Consider the following 22,467-nt stretch of genomic DNA (forward strand, 5'->3'; position numbering starts at 1 on the left):
TATTATTTAGATGTGTATTTAAAAATGGTGGTGTGTTTAACACCCAGAAAATATTTAATCACACCCATTCCCCCCACCACCACCCTTCTATGCTCTTGAAGAAGCTGCCAGGTTCCTTCAATAGGATTTGCTTTGCAAGCTGAATAAGTAATTTGCGCAGACAAAAGTTATACAGGAACATATTCTGCCCTCAAATAGCATTCTACAAGTCACTGCGGAATCTGATCCACTGTTTACACTCCTAGCACAGACTAAGCTTGAAAGATTCTAGGGAGAAAACTAAACAAAACAACTCTTGGCAAATGCAGTGTTCAAATATTCTGCAGAAACTCCTCTTTGATGATGGAGTTGAGGCACAAGAAGACCTGGCAGGCCACGCTCTGTGGCCTAGTTTAACCTCTGATAAGGCACTATCTGCCGTTTGTTAATAACTATCTGTTGGTGCACCTTTCCCTCCATCCCTCATCCCTGTGTCAGGTTGCTGTGATCCAAACACTGACCTGTGGTGAGGAATCTGGGGGAATAAAGATCTCTAGTAGTATAACATAGTGATTGAGGACAAGCCCATGCGAGGAGAGTGGTACAGTCCAACACTATTTTACAGAACACAGACATGTTAAGAATTAGCTATCTAGGTTTTACTTCATAGCTCCCCTATGCTTGCTGACCCATTGCCTAATCATAATAATGTTTACTTTTAGAGAGCACTGTCCATTCCAAATCACTTTACAACCTCTGGGCCTGGTCAACATCAACTCTCTATTGTCTCACGGACATCAAGTGGGCTTGCACAGGGTCTAAGTCAGTGCTGGGTCTGGCCCCATCTGCAAGCACAGGGATGGATCTGGATTTGGATCCAAACTTTCCCAGAGTTTGTGATGTTTTAGTTCAGGCCCATCAGTAAGAAAATGAAGGTACTACCCAAAAGTGGGCAACTTGTTGCTTCATTAGATAATGTCTGCATCAATGTTGTAACAGACTAGTTTCTGGACCTGAGGAATAATCATGTGATCTATACTTGGGTTCCAAGGCACACACAAAAATCATTCATTTACCTTCTAGGAAAAATACATCAGCTCAGTAATTCTTAGAAAAATATTTCCTACTAACCTACCCATTTCTTCAGTAATCTCTTCACAGTGCAATGCATGTCAATGGGGTTAAAGAGGCAACTCCTATGCCTGTCCTCCCCCACTACCCTTATGGTCACACACACAACAAATGACATGTTTAAAAGGCCCTGAGGAATTAGGCACCCAAAATTTAATGAGTCAGGAAACGAGCTCCTTTGGGCCTCTTTGAAACCCGCAGCCTACGTCATTACATAATATATCATAATCCACCTAGAATGTAAACTGTTTGGAGCAGGGACCATCTCTTTCTTATATGTTTGTACAGGGTTTGGCATAATGAGGACCTAGCCTCTAGGCACTAACGTAATACCTAGAAATAACAATAATAATAATTGCACGTAAAGCACAAAAGAAAATTGATTTTCACTAGATTTAAGGGACCATGAGAAACCTAGGAACAGTTAAATTTTGCTCTATACATTTTAAGTAGATTTATAGACTTGTGTGAAAAAAACAACAACCCAGCAACACCACAGAGAAATTGCTGTCATTTCCTGGCTTGGGCTCCACTCCTGTCTGCTCAGAGATTGTGCTGAAAGGTATTTTGGGTCCTACATTTCTCTTGTTTCAAAGGGAGAATTGGGGTTGACACTATGTGATGATGACTTATAGAATATAGAATATTCTGACACAATATTAAGGGAATCCCCCTCAAAGACTTTTAAAACTTAAGTTTCAATCCAGAACAGTGTCCAAATATCAGGCAAGTTGCTTGGTGGTACCATGTTCTCAGTAACCTGGGGCTGCCAAGTGAAGAGGGGAGTCCGAAGATATCTGAGGCAATGATTGCACTTAAGAAAGTGAGGCTCTCTCTGGTTATGGAACCACTGAAGGAAAATCTTGGATTACCTGGTAAATACCAGAGCTGCTCAAAAGCAAGGAAGAACTTTGTTGGTCAGGTTTGGCTTGGCAGAAGTCAAGCCAGCGGTTTAGCTCCTTGAATTAACTGCCATGTGACTCCCACCCTGGTCAGTCTCTTTCAGACCAAGAGGCTCACTCCCTCTCCTCCAGTGCTCTTCAGGGGCACTCGTTAGCCATTCCTCCCCTCATCCTGCAGTTTATGGAACCACACAGAGTGGCTGCTGTGCCCTCCCCCCACTTTCTATAAGTCTTTTGAGTGGCAGAAGGATAGCAGCACTCCATCCTGCAGTAGCTGGGCAGGTAAACTCCTACTCCCACTGCTGCCATTAGCAAACAGGATTCTGGGGCGGAGACTACCCAGAACCCCCTGTGCTAGCACTAGTTAAACTTTAGGCCATTCATCTGCCAGGGGCCTGATCCTGCAAGTTGATAAGTGCCCTCAACTCCTGCTGAGCTCAATAGGATTTGAGGGTGCTGTGTACTTTGAAGGACTGAACCCCAAATGACTCCTGGTTCTTGTGTGATGGGACAGCAAAAGAGAGGCTGAGAATTTTGCTCTAGACTTACTTAATCCTTAACCCCACAGCTTAATCCTTAACCCTTTATCGCTCTCTTCCTTTCCGGACTAAATAATTTGAGGTTTGTGATCTCCAGTTTTATTGCTTTTGCCTGAATCCCTACAGGGTCAGCCCAAGATTAGGCCAGTGTAATTCCATTGACTGTGATGGACTAACATCGTGCCATAAAACTAGGTTAACCCTGGGGTGAATCCAGCCTCTTGCCTTTAGAATTTTTCCTATTTATAGTTTATCCCACATGACAGAGCACGGCTATGTGTCATGTGTTCCTGGTCTCCCCTAGTGAAACTTATGAAGTAGAACGGGAAACCACTGTTGATGAGTCTGATCATGTAAGTGAGCAGGAATGGCCATTAACTACAGGAAACATTTATATTTGGGAAGAAAGAAAATCACATATCTTATATGACACAAGTAGAAAACTTTAAATCAGTCTCCCATCAAAGAAAACTGAGTGCCGTCACATGCTGACCTTTACAAAGACAACAAGGGAGCTGCACATGCTCATGCTGCTCAGAGCCATTGGAAGTCAATACACATGGGCTTTCATTGTATGCTTTATAGGAGATTATTTCGGCCATTTCATTACAGTAGTTTCTGCAGTTACTAATTCAGTGGTATGGAATTTTTAGAACTGATGCAAAATGACTGTTTGTGGATTTGCTTAGATAATAGACATTATCTGCTGCAGAACATGTTAAGACTGATAGGATTTTTCATGGAATTTAGTAGCGGTATGGGAAATACTCCTAACAAATGCTCACCTTGCTAGCTGGGGTGTGACTTTGACGGCTCCTGACACCCTCCTTTCCTCCTTCAGTTGGGGAGAGGCAGATCAGCAAACAGGAGTGGTTGGGGCAGTGCTACATGGACTCCTCCTGATCCCCCACCATCCCCACAGTGTGTGTGTATGGCGGAGATGGAAGATACTGCTCCTTTCTTGTTCTTTCACCCCTTTCGCCCCATCCCAGGCTTACTAGAGGTGTGGCAAATACTAATTAAAATACAAAACTACTCAAAATTCAAGGGCATCTTTATTACTGTTTGTCTGTTAGGACTCTCTTTTCCTCTTACTCTGAATCCATATCTATTGCCAATAAAGAAAACATAGCCCAGTGAAACACTACGAAGGTGCAATTGTGATTTCTCAAGCCAGTATTTCAAAATACTGGACAGAACAGTTACTTACTTACTTTACTCAAAACTAAAGACAGACTGTTGTATCTTCCACAGCAGATTTCTATTAGTGCAGAGGTACTAGCTATGTTGGAAATGAACAACTATCCAATATCTGGGATGGATTAGGCTGGACAGCATCCAATTCAGTGCCAGATTTCTTTGCCATTTTGCTGGTTAACAGAGCACTCTTTGTGCTGAGAACATAAAGTCAAGCCAACTTTTGCACTACTATTGAGGAAAAATGGAGACCAAAATAAAAGAAGAAGAAGAAGAAGAAAGGAATGGTGAAGAGTAACACTTAAATAGCATGATAGTATGAAAGTTTTTATGGACATCTGTTTCATTTTTATGCGACCACGTTCATATTTTTCACTACTTGAATCATCCAAATATGATCACACTTCTCCCTCCTAGGTTTATCACCTGAAATAACAATAATAAAAAAAATCTGAACAAATGTAGGTTGTATGTGCATGTAAAATATGTAAGTCAGATCCTCAGCTGCTGTAAATCAGTGTAGCTTGATTGTCTTCATATACTAGTAGCTTGTTAATTGGACCAGATTCCAGTTCCAAAAATCAAGATGAGTTTTGCCATTGACTTCAACAGAGCTATGCCAATTTACACCAGCTTGGGATTTGGATATATATATATTCTGGGCCCATAAAATCCTGAGGCTAGTTCTCTACTATAAGAATTTGGAATGCACATTTAATTGGGAGATAACAAGAGAAAGCAAATTGCAGTAGTAGTAGAGCTAATTTTTAGTGAATATATTTTGTACTTAATTTTAGTAATATAAAAACACTCTTCCTATTGAATATGTGGTACATATGCGTAGCAAACAGAACATTTTAAAAAATCATTTATATTACTGCTTAGATGCCTCCGTTGATTATTGGAGCATCATTCTGCTGGACATTGTACAAACACACAGAAAATGACAGTCCCTGTCCCAAAGAAGCAAACTAAATAGACAAGATGGACAAAGGAAGAATTATCCCCATTTATAGAAGAGAGAAGATGGAGGACGGCTGCAATATAAATATTAAATAATAATAGTAATGAGTCATGAGGCCAACTTTTAAAGAGCCTCCAAAATGTGTTCTGAATTCTCATTGGCAGACCTGTCTGTGTATTCAAAACCTCACATTTGTCTGCACAAAACTGGTTGATATTTGTAATGACAAATCTATTGCCTGGAAAGCAATGGTTTTACCTTATATATGGAATTAATACAAATATCTGGGACAACTTTAACATTGATTTCAATAGGATCTGGATTTGACTCCAATATACATTAATAAGGCAAAAGACCCAGGTACAAAGTACAATTCACAACCTTTGTGGCAGGAGGATCTACGGAACCTACACCTGACAATCTAATGCATTTGCCTTTTCTTTCAGAGAGAAAAATGCAGCTACTCTAACCTGCAGTTTGTGAGGCAGCACCACGCACAAGTGCTTTACAGGAATAAATTCCCATCTCGCCAGTTGTGGTCTGCTATTTTGCCAGCATTCTGGGGTGGGAGGGGCTTTAATCCTCTAAAAGCGCTGTAATATAGGAAGGTCATTTATCTTAAAAACTTGCTGGAGATCATCTGTAATATAACCCATCTATTCTCATCACTGCCTTCCATAATGACAGAGCTAAACAAAGGAGGAAGAGAAAAAGAATACATATCGCTACATAAATAAACTATCTGTTCTGATGGAAGTAGCTCCATTGACTGGATAACTGTATGATCGCACCTTAAGACTGATCACCTAGGCCCACATCCTCAAAGGTATTTAGGCACCTAATTTCCATTGAAGTCAAATGGCAATTAAGTACCTAAATACCTTTGCAGCTCTGGGCCCTAGAGCCTACACCTAAGTCATTTAAAAACTGTCATTCTGATGCATCTTTACCAGCAGGTTTCAACTTGTCAGAACCCCCACTGTTTTCTACTCCTGTTTTACACTAAAACTATATGCTAATGTTCGATCCTGCTTTTCAGCTGGTTTAAGGATCAGAAGAACTTGCTGTTTGTAAACACTTTGCATTTATTTTAAACTTCAAAGTAAAAGTTCTTCTTCTGATGTTAAAACCTTCAAAAATACCACAAAAATAAATTCCCAGGTAAGATCAAATCTTGTTTATGATCTCTGGCTTCTGCTGGTGCCATAAACAATGTCAAATTCACAATAATATGGCAGCCAGTAGGAGATTCAGAAATGCCACTTTTAATTAAAACCTCTATTTTCAGGTACTGTTGACAGTTAGTGAGGGCTTCTCTCCAGGTGATCTCCCAGGATATTGCTCTGAACAAAGTGAGGGCAGCTTTTCAAGGAAACAAAACCAAAAATTGTTGCTAGAGTTGTCTGTATTTTAGCAATTTTCCAAAAAGGAGTTACCCAGGGGATCATATGCCTCGAAAATTGCATACAGCAAGGGCCATTGAAGATCCTTCTCTGGCCTACACCACATGCTACACGTTGACATTTATTTAACGTATGACAGAATGCACAGCTTTCATAGCAAGGAACCCCCTCTCCTGGGAAAACTGTAAAGAATCTCACTACAGAGGATTTATATTTACATTGGACAATTTATCTGAGAGCAAAGCCATTCTATCCACTTAGCTGTACTTGTTCATTTCCTGTAATGATAACAGGCAACCCAACAAGTCTTATTAGGAAAAGAAAAAGAGGTATCGTTTATAATCCCAAGGACTCCTGCTCCCCTTGCTTCACTGTAATGGGGACTGCAATGCAGTAGAGGGTGGCATAATAGTTTATCTGGGCTAGAGTATTTGGAAATTAGACTTTTAAACTGATTACTGCAGAAAGACAGAGTCCTGATCTTCTAAAAGGCTTATACTGTATAACTCACACTTTGACAGGGAACATGATCTCAAAGCCTGTAGATCTTTACAGTTAGCTAACCCTGAATGAACCTATTGTTAAACTTGCTTTAGTGCACAGAAACCATAAGATCGATGCCTAGTAGCGAGAGATGTCATTAAATCAATAGCACATGTAGCTCATTATTCTGATGTCTGACAAGAACTGCTAGTGGCCAGTTAACAAGGTCTACTGACATGGAGACATAGCACACCAGGAGTTTGTCCACTACAGAAACATTCTTTGGAGAGGGGTGAGGGAGAGAGATAAAAATCTGCTAATTCTAGAGAAGCAGAAAGACTTATGATTGTAATGTTTGATTTATCTTCTGGTTGGGCTGTGACAGTAGATCATGTGCTTGATAAGGGATGCTCCACTCCTTTTTGGTTAATGGTAAAGAACTTGTCAGTCAGTAAGCTGTGTATGTATTTATATATAACGAAACAACAAAAGAGAGATGATATGTAATGCTCTAGCTTTTTATGCTAGGCTAAGATAGCCATGAGAAAGGCAGGTTTAATTATTTAAGAGGCTTTTCTCATGAATTCAAAAAGAAGACCGGTAAGAGCACTTAGCACCATATTACCACAAAGGTAAAGTATAAAGTTCTGAGTAAGAGGACAGAGTCAGGATTCCTGGTTTCTATTCCCAAACCACCACTGATCCACTGTGTGGCTGTGGCCCAGTTACTGCTCCATGCCTCAATTTCTCCATTTGTAAAATGGGAATAACAACATTTCCCTACTTTACAGGGATGTTTAGATGCTTGGTTAATTAATGCTATAAAATTCATAGATTTTAAAGGCCAGAAAGGACTGTAACGATCACATAATCTGACCGCCTGCATAAACACAGGTGAGAACATCAGTGACTTCTGGCTAAACTAGTGAATCTCTCTTAGAATGACATCCAATTTTGATTTAAAGACTTGATGGATATGACTTCAAGAAATGTGTTGACTGAGATTCTTGGATGAAAAGTGAGAGAAAGGTGTGACCTACTGTTATTTGTAATAATTAGTAATACTCCTCCAGCAAAATTATAGTGGTTATAACAAAGCAAGGAACAGAAAAGAAGGTTGGTCTCATAAAGTAAAAGGGAATGAAGGATTTGAGTGTTCTGAAGGAAAGGAACAAGCCGTTAGAGGTTATAGAAAGTTGTAGTGATCCCTTGCAGCATATATTTACTGCCTCACCTGTGTTTCCAAGGTGATCACAGAAATGTCTATCCAGCAGAGATTCCTCAGGGTGAGCACTGCCTACCTGGTTTTGAATGCTTCATATGGCTCCTTTTGAAGATAACAGAAGTTTTACCATTGACTTCAATGGAGGCGATCGAGATAAGGTCCACAGTATGATCTTGACTCGGTGTTGTGAGCAGATGCTGAACCTATTCTTATGGATTAATTTTGTCTGCCTAGCTTCAGATGTCATCAATCTCCACTGTGCACAGGAGCTCATTATACTTAACAGAGATCTACAGGATCTCTGGTTTATTTGTGATGAGAAATAATGAAAGTCTTTTGGTCAGGAGATATATAAATCTTCAAGTTTGTGAGAGACAAGGTAAGTGTGGTAATATCTTTTATTGGACCAGCTTCAGTTGGTGAAAGAGACAAAGTGTTGGAGCTTACACAGAGCTCAGGTCTGAGCAGTCTATACAGATCACTACCTAGTTCCCCCCTTCAATGCTCTCTGTACTCTGCAGTCAGGCAATGCACTTAATACAATGCTAAAAATCAGGTAAGGTTTTAATCTCAAAAAATAATTTTTAAAAAACTAAGATGATTGAAAATGGGGAATTCTGAATCAACAAGCAGGAATCAAAGAAAATTTCCCATTTTGAGTTTTAACGTATTTTCCCCCTGCTCTACTTTTTACCATAAGTTTTCATTTTAGATGTTGGCATTTGGTAGTAAATCACACTGATAAACCCTTGCCAGATAGTAATGATTTTGTTTTTCCAGGAGATGCTCTTATTTAATTTTTTAAAATCCCTTATTTTTCTCTGATCCCTTTTTACACTCAGAACTCCATTCTTTTCTTGTTACATGGCTAACTTTCATGTGTTTTATGACTACATCTTGAACATTTCATCCAACATGGCATTCTATATTGCATTTCCAACAGTAGCTGCCACTAACGTTACAATTGGTTCAACTCAACACTTTACCACCACCACTCAGCTTCATTTCTGGACTATTCAACAAAGACATTTTTGGAATAATTAACCCAGCTTTTATCCTCCATAGGTGATGACAGGAACCAGTTTCAAGAGAGAGGATAGCAGCCTGGTTGCCATCTTGTAGTGGTCAAGTGTTTTTAATATGTAGGTAATGAACAAGACTTTATGCACAGAACAATATATTAGTAAACATGTTATTACAGAGGTGTTCATAGTGGCCATAAAAGTTAATTTGCTATGTACATTTTCATCTATTAGCTGCCCAGCTGGTTCAACAGGTTTTATAGCATCATCATTATCTGATCAAACTGTTGCATAAACTCCAGTTCATTTGAATTCAATTCTGTTAAAATACACACAATTTATATGCAATAGAATCTCAGAGTTATGAACACCAGAGTTATAAACTGACCAGTCAACCACACATCTCCATTGGAACTGGAAGTACACGTACAAGTACAGAGAGCAGCAGAGACAAAAAAAAAAAAAAAAAGCAAATACAATACAGTGCTTTGTTAAACATAAACTACTAAAAAAAATAAAGGGAAAGCAGTATTTTTCTTCTGCATAGTAAAGTTTCAAAGCTGCATTAAGTCAATGTTCTGCTGTAAATTTTTGAAAGAACAACCATAACGTTTTGTTCAGAGTTATGAACATTTCAGAGTTACAAATAACCTCCATTCCTGAGGTGTTCAGAAGTCTGAGGTTCTATTGTACTGCTGAAAAATAGACTTGATTACAGTCTTTTACCTACTTCTCATAATATAATCTGAAATATCTATTTGTCTTCTAAAATGTTACCAGACAGGACCAGTGTGAAATGGATCTCTGGTGGTCAATTATTTCTTTGCTTTGATTGGTCCACAATATTCAAACTTAAACCCCAACTGCATGGGCACGATCAAGGCTCAAGAACTTAATCCAACTCCCATTGTACTCAATGGTAAAACTTCCACTGACTTCAGTGGGTGCTGGATAAGGATCCTGACTCTTTACACATTTATGTTCCTTCTTTATGTGCTGGTGGCTTTCATAGTTTCCTTTTTAATGTTCTTGACTTTGGTTTTCTCTGGCAAAACCCTCAAGAGTTTGAAAGCAGGTGGGAGAGTCTGGCCCAAGAATGGGGGCATGGTCACTTCATGGACCATAATCACATACTGGCCTGGAAAAGATAAGGGAAAGTTGGGAATTAAAAATATTAAATGAAGAAGAAGCAGAAAAAAAAGCATAGGGAACAATGATAGAATTGTCCTTGTATCTACATTCCTCCATCATCACATTAATTCTCACATATGGAAAGTAGTGTACAGTGTCCATGAAAAATAGAAAGCAAAAATGAGTATTTTTGATTGTTTTCTATTCTTGTTAAAGCATAAATACATAAAAAAGATTTCATCATTTACTGGAAAGTATGACAATCTGTGCTGACATATCACACTACAGTAGATTAGCATATACAATAATCTCCCCAAACAATACACAGTTAAAATAGCAAAAAACCACCACCATCACCACAAAAAATGTAATTTAGATGATGATTTATGATCATATATAATTTATAATAATACTTTATATTTTTATAGGCTCTCAAAGAGTGTAACAGACTGTGTTTCTTGTCCTGCAAGCACTTGTGCACATGCTGCCTTTATGCACATGAATAGTGTCATTGGTTTCAATAGGACTACTCCTAGAATCATAGAATATCAGGGTTGGAAGGGACCTCAGGAGGTCATCTAGTCCAACCCCCTGCTCAAAGCAGGAGCAATCCCCAATTTTTGTCCCAGATCCCTAAATGGCCCCCTCAAGGATTGAACTCACAACCCTGGGTTTAGCAGGCCAGTGTTCAAACCACTGAGCTATCCCTCCCCCTTTATTCACATGTGTAAAGTTAAGCACATGTGTAAACCTGGAATAGGACCTAAATACATCTAGCCCCCCTGAAAAGCAGCCACCTCTGGGCAAGAGTGTGCCAGAAACATGGAGAACCTACCCACAGCACAAAGCGAAATAGGAGAGGAAAAGGGGAAATTTTGACCCAGGACACAGGGGCAGACCCTGCCTCTTATGAAAAGCTCCTTAGGATCTCTAATTTCTACAAAGAGTGAACAAGACCTATGGCTGAAGGTTTCCTAAAAGAGACTAACACAAAGTAACTGCATGGAAGTCAATTTATCCACCTCCGAAGAATGAAAGGTTGAGTTGACCCTACAATCAACAAGTATGATGTCTTTTGTGAACTATGAAAAGCAGTACCTGGAAATCCATGAAAATCAAATTAGATGTTATGTACTGAAAATAATTTAAAACGAGTATTGCTTTCTACAGACTGTCGGACTATAATGGTGACACATTTGGGATACAAATGTTTGTCAGCTACTATATATGTTGCTTGGCAGCTGGGAAGGAAAGGGACTCTCTATATACAGATTAATCAGGGTATGACCTTACAGTCCTTTCACATGCAAATCTCCCACTGACTTCAATGGAGATCCACACATGGAGCAAAAGAATACAGAATTTTCAGGGCCAATTATAAGCAGCAACTTCTGTGATGTGGACACTTGTCTTCTGGTAACTGGATTATGGCCACCAAACTCATTTCACACAGGCCACTACCAACTTGGGTTGGATTCCAAGTGACAATTTATAGGTGGCAGGTTCTATATCCCGTTACTAAGCCTCTGGGCCATGATGTTGTGGTAAGTGAAGATTTTTAAAGCACTGTATTTGCAGAAGCAAAAACACCCAGGATATTTAGATTACAGCCTAAAGAATGTCATATTCTGACTGACACTAAAGGCCCTCTTCTCTTTTCCCATCTGCAATGTGTATCTTCACTTCTAGAAGCACTAGAGAGCAGGATCCAAGTAAAATGTCTTTGTCCTGTGTCTTGTTGAAAATATCTGCTAGCTGGTCTATTTCTGCTCTGTTACACTCCTATGCCCAACTAAAGGTTTGATTTTAAACATTTCTGTGCTACTTATAGTATGTGCCTGGAATTAGACTAACAAAGCTGGCAGTTTTTGCTAGTGGTGGCCATGTGTTCCAATGAGTAGACAGCGGTGCAGACTGATTGTCTAGCTTTTTAACTTTAAATGAAGTATTTTGGAACTGTAAAAAAAAAAAGATTAAGTCTTATACTGAATCATTTCTCTAAAACATTAAGAAGGGGATCCATGACTCCTTGGGTCCTTAATAAGTCCAACAATTATTTTTGGATATTGTAATCTAATATGGCATAGAGTCACTTAGTTAAAAATGAATTTATTAACCTAGTTGCCATGAAGTTTGCCTATAACTAGGAGTATCTGGAGGTGTTGGTACTGCTATTCTTCTCATGTTCTTTACTTCAAGTCCAAAATGTAGACTAACAACACTAGAGGGCCTAGAATGAACTGTTAATAGCTCAGCTTTCTCCACCTCATCCTGCTGTCTCTACAACTACTAGATTCTCAGACACAAAAGTCTCACGAGGCTGTACAAGCCACTAAGGACTGTCAGTGTTTGCATGTTACAGTAACAGAATTAACCAGGATTAGTCAATATAATTTAAAATGCATTAAAGGAGGTTTGCCTTTGCTGATACTTTACTGTACAAAAAATACACTTTTAAAATGAAATCATGGAAGTGTGCAAGAAGTATATTGATGATAGGAGAAAGGAAGAAGAAATATGATTAACAGAGTTTAGAACATAATAATATAGAAGACCTGCAGTTATAATTTCAATAATCTGTTAATATTTTAAAATACTATTCTGTACTAACATTTGGGCTGAGTTTGGTGATTTCTAGAGCTCACTGAAAGTGAAGGCTTGGCACACGTCTTTGCAGAGATTCTGACCCAAGCTTTCACCTTTCACCCTGCCTATGGCAGCTCCCTTCTCCTTGGCTTCACCTTGGAGACTCCAGCATTTGCAAAACATTGGTGCCCACTTTCTCAAATGTATCAATAAGTCTGATCCATATCACCTTCATCCTCAAACTACTCCCCTGGTTCGTCATTCATTTTAGGATCCAGTTCAATACTGCCTTTCTTTTCCGCATTCTCCATAGATTTTGCTCCAACCTGCCTTAAAGACTCCACCTCTTTCTCTTCTGCCTCCCCGCTCCAGCGGCTCATCTAGCACAACCCTCCTCTTTGACTGTTAAGACAACCACCCTTCCTTTACTGAGACAGCCTATAATTCTGGAGCTCTAGCCGTCTAGAACAACCTTCCCACATAATGCTGTCTTACAGACACAATGGGCCTGATTCTCTTTTACACAGTGGAATGCAAAGAGGCCTTAAAGTGGGTCAAAATGTAATGCCACAGCAGTTTTAAGGGGCCTCAGTGTAAATAAGAATCAGGTCCAATCTGTTTTCAAATCTTAACTGAAAACTTCTCTCTTGTCCCTTGCCTATATCTCTGAATTTCTCTTCCCTTCTGCTAGTACTTAACTTTGCCTTATTAAACTTTTTTTACACATTTTGGGAGAGACTTTGCATGAAAAACACCATACAAAATGAAGTGCTGTGCTGTATAATTGGGATTAATAATAGTAATAAAATCGGTGTATGCTTTTAAAGCAGTCACCAAGGTGCTATGTAAACAGAGGGTAACTGCATCTGCCATTTAAGCAGTTACGTTTTGGCTTAGATAAGAAACACCACAAATAAAAGACTTTCAGGAAAGAAAGTTATTTGCCCCTTTTATTGCGTGCAAAATGCCTGGAGAGTTTCAAAGCAACAGGAACCATTATAAAAGTGAGTGGGAAATAAAATAAAAACGTTTTGTTGCCTTAGAAACAGTCCTATTCTTCTTACTTTTCCTTTGTGACATATTAGCCTTCTGTATGTTTTGGCACCAGAAAACATATTAAAACAAGATGGGAAGGGGGGAGGTGTTAGTTCTTTTTGCAGAGACTGGGAATTTCTCTTCATATTGAAACTTATATCTGTAGGAATGGGCTACACTGTAAAAAAGGAGCAAGAAAACAGAACTAAGCTTCTTAAATGTTCAATTTAATTCTGTGTAGAGCAATTAATCCTGAAAATTTCCTACCATGGGAGAGTGTAAAGACTCCAGGGCTGTTTTCTGGCTGCCGATGCAAGGGGCTCCCATTGATATCAATGGAAGTGGTGTGCTTGGTGCATATCAAAAGCCAGAATATGACTCCAAATGTATTCTTGCAAAACAGAACAAAGCCCATTGGGACTGCGGACAATGAATTTCTCTCTGCCCAGCCGAATATTTCTCTGGGATATGAGAACTGTAAAATAAGTTTAAACTGTTTTTTGGACCAGTAAGTAGACAAAACTTTATCTGTATAACAGATCCATATATAGATTGTGTACACAAGGTAGTAGCATAATGCAATTTATTTAAACTGGTGAGAAAATGTCCAGGCACTTGCAAGAAATGGAATTTTGACTGAGATTAGATAATTGATTTTATAAATACATGTTAATTTATTATTACATTGCTCACAATGCAGTTTATGTAGTGTTCTATTTAAACCACACAAGGATTAAAATTGCTTGGTGCTTTATTAAACTGAATGTATTAACAGGAGGGCATAGGCAACAGACATAGCATGGAAAGAAAACTGCAATGATAATGATTTTATATAGATAGTGACTTATGAAGTGAGCTGTAGCTCACGAAAGCTCATGCTCAAATAAATTGGTTAGTCTCTAAGGTGCCACAAGTACTCCTTTCCTTTTACAGTAAAGGCTCTCAAAGCACTTTAGAAACTCTATGAAGGCCATAGGAATCACAGCTGATATAAAGCCACTTCTGGTATGAAGTACAGAACCGCACAATAATTTAGGGCTGGAAGTGAAGAACACTGCATGAAATTGAAATTACAGGGGGAATTTAGGTGGCAGGATGTTATTACTGAAGCTGGAATGTGGCCAGGACACCTGGGTTAACACCCTACTCTTGGAAGAAGTGCTGTGAGACTCTTACTAATCTATACTAAAGATAAGCAACATTTAAAAACAAAAATGGGCCATTCAGCACCTGAGCTCCAGTTTTAATTGTCCCTTTTAGTACGGCCTCGAAGTGTGGAAAGAAATATGTAGTCACAACACAAAAAGCTGGGAAAGATAGCTTTTCAACCCAATCCCCTGAGAGAAGTATAAAGTACAGCACAGCACCAATTAGCAACGTAACGCAGCATTTAAAGTGTATTCTTCTAACACTCAGAGCTGCTGTGTGATCCTGCACCAAGTGCACACAGATTTCACATTACCTGGAATGAAATGTCCTTTCACACATAATGTCAGGATGACTGCAGAAGGTGAGAGGCAGACCAGCTGAAAGTCTCTATGTAAAGGGAAAAAATAGGGATGATGTGCGGTAGGGGGTCTTCCATTGACCACCAAATCAGGATGAGGAGATGCATGAGGCATTTTTAAAACAAATAACAAATCCAATACACAAGACCACGTAGCATGGGAGGAATTTAACCACCCAGACATCTCTTGGAAAATTAATATGGCAAAACACAACATTTTCAATAAGCTCCTGGGATGTATTGGGGACAACCTTTTGTTCAGAAAGTGGAGGAACTAACCAGGGGACCACCATTTTAGACTTGATTCTGACCAACAGGGAGGAATTGGTTTAGAATCTGAAGGTGGAAGGCAATTTGGATGAGAGAGATCACGAAATGATAGATTTCATGATTCTAAGGAAAGGAAGGAGTGAGAGCAGCAAAATAACAACAATGGACTTCAAAAAAAGACTAACAAACTTAGAGAATGGGTAGCTAAAGTCCCCTGGGAAGAAAATCTAAGGGATAAAGGAGTTCAGGAGAGCTGGCAGAGTCTCATGGAGACAATATTGAAAGCACAGCTGCAAACTATACCACTGTGCAGGAAAGATAGGAAAACATAGTAAGAAGCCAATATGACTCCATCAGGAGCACTTTAATGACCTGAAAATCATAATGGAATCCTACAAAAAGTGGAAATATGGACGAATTATTAAGAAATACAAACGAACAGCACAAGCATGTAGGGGCAAAATCAGAAAGGCTAAAGCACAAAATAAGTTACACCTAGCAAGGAACATAAAAGCCAATAAGAAGGGGTTCTTTAATATATTAGGATAAAGAGAAAGATGAAGGAAAGTGTATATCCTCTACTTAGTGGGGAAGGAGAGTGAATAGCTGATGACAACAAGAAGGCTGAGGTGTTTAATGCCTGTTTTGCTTCAGTTTTCACCAAAAAGGTTAAAACACATCTCGAAGAACACCAGTTACGAAAAAGGTAACTGTCTTTTCTTCATTGAGTGCTTGCTCGTGTCCATTCCATTTGTAGGTGGAGGTGGGTAGGAGTTCATAGACATGTCGATTGCAACCCAGCTCTGCCAAATCCAGTGGCATCTCTTGCTTGCTGGGTGATGGCATAGTGCATCGTGAATGTGTGTACCGAAGACCACGTTGTGGTCTTGCAGATGTCCTGGATAGGGACATGCGCCAGGAAGGCCGCCGAGGACGCTTGAGCCCTAGTCCAGTGGGCTTTCACTATAGGCGGCAGCTCGGCCTGAGACAGCTCATAACAGGTCCGGATGCAGGTGGTGATCCAATTCGAGATCCTCTGCGAGGACACCGGGAGACCCTTCATCCTGTATGCTGCTGCGATAAAGAGCTGGGTCGTCCTGCTGAAGGGCTTGGTGCACTCCAGATAGAACGGTAGGGTGTGCCAGACATCCAGACTGTGTAGCTGCCTCTCTTTATTGGTGGAGTGTGGCTTCGGACAGAACACAAGGAGAAAAATATCCTGGTTGACATGAAAAGGGGACACCACCTTAGGCAGGAAAGCTGGATGAGGTTGCAGCTGGACCTTGTCCTTGTAGAATACCATATATGGAGGCTCCAAAGTGAGGACCTTAATCTAGCATCCCGCCTCACCGAGGTAATGGCTACAAAGAAAGCAACTTTCCACGACAGATGGGAGATGGAACAAGACCCCCATTGGCTCAAAGGGCGGGCCCGTGAGCCTAAAGAGAACCAGGTTGAGGTACCATTGGGGAACTGGGTACCAGACTGGCGGGAAGAGCCTCTCAAGGCACTTTAGGAACCAGTTAGACATCTCATGCGAGAACACTGATTGGCATGGACATGCGGGTGGAAGGCTGATGTGGCTGCCAAGTGCACCTTCATGGAAGAAAGCGTGAGGCCTTGGTGCTTTAGGTGGAGCAGGTAATCCAGGATGGACTGCAGAGACAACCGGGTTGGGGAGATGCTACGCTCTGACACCCAGCAGGAGAACCTCTTCCACTTTTCCAGGTAAGTCACTCTGGTGGGGGCTTTTCTGCTTTCCAAGAGAACCTGCTGTACCTGACTAGAGCAGGCCTGTTCCTCTGGGTTCAGCCACGCAGCAGCCAAGCCGTGAGGTGAAGAGAGGGAAGGTTCGGGTGTAGGAGCCGACTGTGGTGGTCCAGGTGGCTGGGCAGTGGCCATGAAGCAGCCCCAGCCAGGTCCATGAGTGTGCCGAACCAGTGCTGGCGAGGCCACGCCAGGGCGATCATAATGACTTGAGCCTTGTCCCTTTTGATTTTTGATAGGACCCTGCTGATCAGCAGAATAGGTGGGAATGAGTACATCAAATCCCCCGCCCCTGACAGGAGACAGGCATCGGAGAGGCTGCCCCTGCTGAGGCCTTGGAGAGAGCAGAACTGATGACACTTCCTGTTCTGTCTGGTGGCGAACAGTTCCATGTGGGAAGCCCCCCAATTCTGGAAGAGTGCCCGGACAACCTCTGAGTGGAGTGACCACTCGTGATAGGAGGAAAAGGACCTGCTGAAGCGATCTGCTAGCGTGTTTTGGACACTGAGGAGATGTGAAGCTTCTGGGTGGATCGCGTGCTGGATGCAAAAGTCTCATAGGAAGAGTGCTTCCTGACAGAGAGCCAATGAGTGGGCTCCCCCTGGCCTTTTCACACAGAACATCGAAGCCATGTTGTCTGTCAAAACCTGCACTACTTGACCGGACAACTGAGGCAGGAAGACACCGCAGGCTAGGCAGATGGCTCTGAGCTCCCTGACGTTTATATGTAATGCCAGCTCCTCTGGAGACCACGTCCCCTGGGTCCACAGCATACCGAGATGTGTTCCCAACTGAGGTCAGAGGCAGCTGATATCAGGGAGACCATGGGCCATGGACTGTCGAATGGCACTCCTTCCAGCACCAACCTTGGGTCAGTCCACCACTGCAGAGAGGTAAGTACCTTCAGCGGGATGGTGATGACCTTGTCCAGGTGATCTCTGAACGAGGAATTGAAGGGGCTGCAGTCTGAGCCTCCCATGGCAGATGACGTAAGTGCATGCTGCCATGTGACTGAATAGTCTGAGGCAGACCCGGGCCATGGTGAGGTTGAGAGGAGCAAGCTTGCCGAGGCAAGGAGACGTTCCAGCACCGTCACTGGCAGTAAAAAGGAACTGAGGGTGGGGGGAGCCGGCAGCACCCCTTATACGGCAGCATACGCGTGCCACTCCAGAGGACGTGGATATCATGGATATCACTGAGGGAAAAACTTCCGGCACTGGTGTATGTGGCAAGCACACACACCTCCAACAGAAGGGACATGAGCAAGCACTGGAAGAAGAACAATCAGTTTGTAAGGACCTAGAGGATAACAGGGTTAAAAAGAAAAGCCAGCAGAAATATTTTAAGCTAGATCCAAAAATACTGCTCCCCGCTGCCAAGTCATGGAACTCAGAGTCAGAGCCCAACATGCAGACACACTGTTACAAGGCAAAATACAAAGAAGCAACAAATACAGCAACATACCCTCTCCCTTGCCTTTTAATTCAGTGTGAGATGCAGCTGTAAGGGCCAGCGCCCAACAGCCAAGTTTGACCCACCATATATTCAGGAGCAAATGCACCATCCCCTGATATTTTAGTTGCTTATGCTGCTGGGGCTGAGTCCTTCGTAATGCAGATTTCTTATCATTGCCCTTATAGAATAATTCACATTTAACCCCAAAAGGTGAGGCACTTGGGCATTTACATTAATAAAGAGGGTTGAATTGTACCTTGCCCTGCACAGTTACAATGGGGAGCTGGCGAGCACAGGAGACTTACTCTGTATCCCAGTGTAAGCTCATCGGTGCCATGCAGAATCCTGTCACAAGCACTCCCTGACAGACAGAGTGGCTGGCTAGAGTACCAGTGGCACTCCGAAGACCTCAGGGGGTGTGGCCAACTAGGCTGGGTACGGTCAGGCCATACCCTAAGCACCTGCCACCTGCTGGGGAGGAAGAGTTCATCTTGCTAGTTTCTGGAGAACCTATAAGAGCTGCTGCTAAGTATACTCCACTGGAACCCCCTGAACCATTCTTTCAGTGTCAGGGCAGGCAGTATGACTTGAACCTGTGCTGACTGTTACAGCTCTACCTTCTTCAAAATTCTTACTGAAGTAGAAAACCGGATGTAGGCCTTTAATATGTTGATGGAAGTTACACATGAATGTAGAGGAGAAAATAAACTTGTGTATTCTTTTACCCTTAAAGCAGATGTAAGACTTTAGAGGCCAAATTTTCAGCTTGGCTTCAAAGCATCCACTGCTCATACAAAATTTCAGAGATGCACATGTGTAAAGCAGGAAATTAGGCATATGTAACAATTTGTTTGCTTGCAGTATAATATTCAACTACAAGGGGTCTTTGTGTGAACCCTGGTAAAGAAGGGAATGCAATCTGCATGCAAACCTATTTGTTTGTGTCTGCAGTTGTAACTGCATTCATGAATAAACAACCCTTGGTTAGGAAGATCTGTGATTTAATATATCACAATAGCCCCCACTTCTTTAATAGATTCACAGGTTCCAAGGTCAGAAGGGACCATTGGGGTCTGACCTCCAGTATAACACAGGCCATGGAACCTCCCCCCCCAAAATTCTTTTAGAAAAAACATCCATCTTGATTTAAAAATGGTCAGAGATGGAGAATCCACCACAACCTTTGGTGAGTTGTTCCAATGGTTAATTACTCTCACTGTTAAAAATTTAGGCCTTATTTCCAGTCTGAATTTGCTAGCTTCAACTTCCAGCCATTGGATTGTGATATACCTTTCTCTGCTAGAGTGAAGAGCCCATTATTAAATTTGTTTCCCATGTAGGTACTTATAGACTGTAATCAAGTCACCCCTTAACCTTCTCTTGGTTAAGATTGAACTCTTGGAGTCAATCATTATAAAGGCATATTTTCTTTATCCTTTAATCATTCTTTTCTGAACCCTCTCTAATTTATCAACATCCTTCTTGAATTGTAGCCAGTACTGGACATGGTAGCAGGCAGATACAAGAGTAAAACAATCTCCTTATTCCTACTCGAGATTCCCCTGTTTATTCATTCAAGGATCGCATTAGTCTTTTTGACCATAGCATTGCACTGGGAGCTCATGTTCAGCTGTTTATCCACCACAACCCCCAAATCTTTTTCAGTTACTACTTCCCAGGATAGAATCCCCATCCTGTATATACGGCCTACATTCTTTGTTCCTGGATGTATGCATTTACATTTAGCCACATTAAAACACATACTCTTTGCTTGCACCCAGTTTACAAAGTGATCCAGATCCCTCAGTATCAGTGACCTGTCCCCTTAATCAATTACAACTCCCCCAATTTTGGGGCCACCTGCAAACTTTATCAGTGACGATTTTATGTTTTCTTCCAGGTCATTACTGAAAAGGTTAACTGTTGTAGGGCCAAGAAATTATTCCTGCAGGACCCCAGTAGAAACACATCTAATCCATGACATTGAGTATCCCAGTAAAAAATTGGAGACCATGTCTGAAAATTCAACTTTAAATGTTATAAAAACTCAGAGTAGACAAACAGACAGAAAGATAGAGTAGGTTCTTATGTGGTCCCCCATTGCATATGATCAGAGTGCCTTCCAAGAATTTAAAATGATCATTCCTATCTACCATCCATTCCTAAAAATTAATATGTTAAATGCATTTCTCCAGCCTTATGCATTAATAAAAGTGTGTTCTCTCCAGCTACGGAGAAGCTGTAAAACTTTAATTTTGACAGTATATCTTTCAAAGTACACAAATATTATATATTCCCCCCAAATGCAGCAGCTTTGCAGTCAAATAATATGCACCACAGCTTGCCTCTAAAATAATTTTAAAAAATATCACAGAGGATACGATAGCCTTTGAAACATTGTACAAATACCAAGCACAAACATTTTACATGTTGAAGAACTGCCCCAATACATTAGAAAAGTTTTTCCATGTAAGGAACAATCTTTAAATATTTACACCTTAAATAAATTACACCTTAAAGCATGTTTTGTTGGCCTCTCAGGATCTAGTATAAAGCTGTGATCCCTCAAAGACGTGCTTTACTCTGTGGCCCCACTGACGTCAATAGGGCTAGTCTCACAGGGCATAAAGTTAAGCTTGATCAGAAGCCTTTAAAGGATCATGGCTGAAGACTGCACCAGCACTGCTGGTTGGTTTTTGTTTATTTGAACCCAGCTGTGCCTTTAGCAAACATTCCTGCAATAGCCACATTGTTTGAAATTCAGCTCTCATTAACTGAAACTAAGAAGCATAACAAAATTTCTAGGGAATTATTAGTGTGTGTTGGGCCCCAGCCCCATCCTTCTCATACACTCTATATGTATAGTATTAGAATTGCATGCTATTTCCATGTGCATGACCGTCAGGACAATGTTATTTTCAAAAACTGTTCCTTGGTGTGGTATTAATTGTAAATGCATAACAATGGGCACTGGACAGTTGGAATGCATTTTTCCATGGTTAAGGAAGCCCTTAGATCAGTTGTGTTTTCATTAAATATTCTTTCCATATTTCTATTTGCAACTTTCATTATTTCCCTTTTATTGCTTACATACATACATACACATTATGTTCCTTTTACTCTTTCTCCTCTTTATCCTCCAAAAAAAAAAAATCTGCCCATAAAAGGTCTCAAAAATGTTCTCAGTGCAGAGTTGGAGGAAAGAGGCTGCATACTTAGATGTACCCCAGGCACCAAGGCTGAGGGAAAAGGAATCCTCTACTCCAAGACATATAACAATGGATCTAAAAGCTCTGCCTGTCTTCATCGCTACTCCAGAGTGCAGGAAGTCCCAGAAGACCACAGACCCAGAATTTGCAGAACGCTGTGCTAGGTTCTACCATTCGGGACCCACACCAGTGTACCAGTTCCAGAGCTGCCATAGCCCTCTGTGACCATGGGCAAAGAAGAGCAGGTTTTGCCCTATAACAATCATTAAAGTAATAACAGTTTCTCCACAGACTTCCCCACAAACCTCAGTTTAAGTGTACTGAAATCTAACAGCTATGTGATGGGTTGTTAACCCCAAACTTGCCTGGAAAGGGTTAATGTGGATTGAGAAGGGGGCTAAATAACCTGGCAGGCCATAGCTAAGAGAAGTCAGGTGGCTAAGTAATTCCCTGAATGAGTGAGGGAGCCCCGCTGATGAGGAACAAGCTGGGCTGGATTTATAAAGGCAGGAAACTGGCAGGAGTGGGGGCTCATGGGAAATGGACTGAAGTCACTCCCTGCAAGCAGGGAGGAAGGTTTTGGTCTACAGAGAGTAGTCTGCAGTTGGGAGTGCCAGATGGCAAGGAAAGGGCTCAGGGAAAGGCAGTAAGGTCCAGGATGG

At 41.1% G+C, this 22,467-nt stretch overlaps 1 protein-coding gene across 3 annotated transcripts in view; it reads right to left on the reverse strand.

Annotated features, from left to right (window-relative positions):
* Positions 1-22,467, reverse strand: part of MORN1 (MORN repeat containing 1) — a 134,703-nt gene that overhangs the window by 18,855 nt on the left and 93,381 nt on the right. For 2 of the 3 annotated variants that reach the window (XM_048824560.2, XM_048824559.2), the window contains one exon: positions 8,204-9,983. The exons of the other annotated variant lie outside the window; for it this stretch is intronic. In XM_048824560.2, the coding sequence (XP_048680517.1) occupies positions 9,835-9,983 (149 nt within the window). In that variant the 3' untranslated portion in view covers positions 8,204-9,834. Of the gene's footprint in view, positions 1-8,203; positions 9,984-22,467 lie in introns of those variants that run through there. 3 annotated transcript variants of the gene reach the window in all.

The sequence above is a fragment of the Caretta caretta genome, chromosome 18, assembly GCF_965140235.1.
Source record: "Caretta caretta isolate rCarCar2 chromosome 18, rCarCar1.hap1, whole genome shotgun sequence".
Classification (NCBI taxonomy): Eukaryota; Metazoa; Chordata; order Testudines; family Cheloniidae; genus Caretta; species Caretta caretta.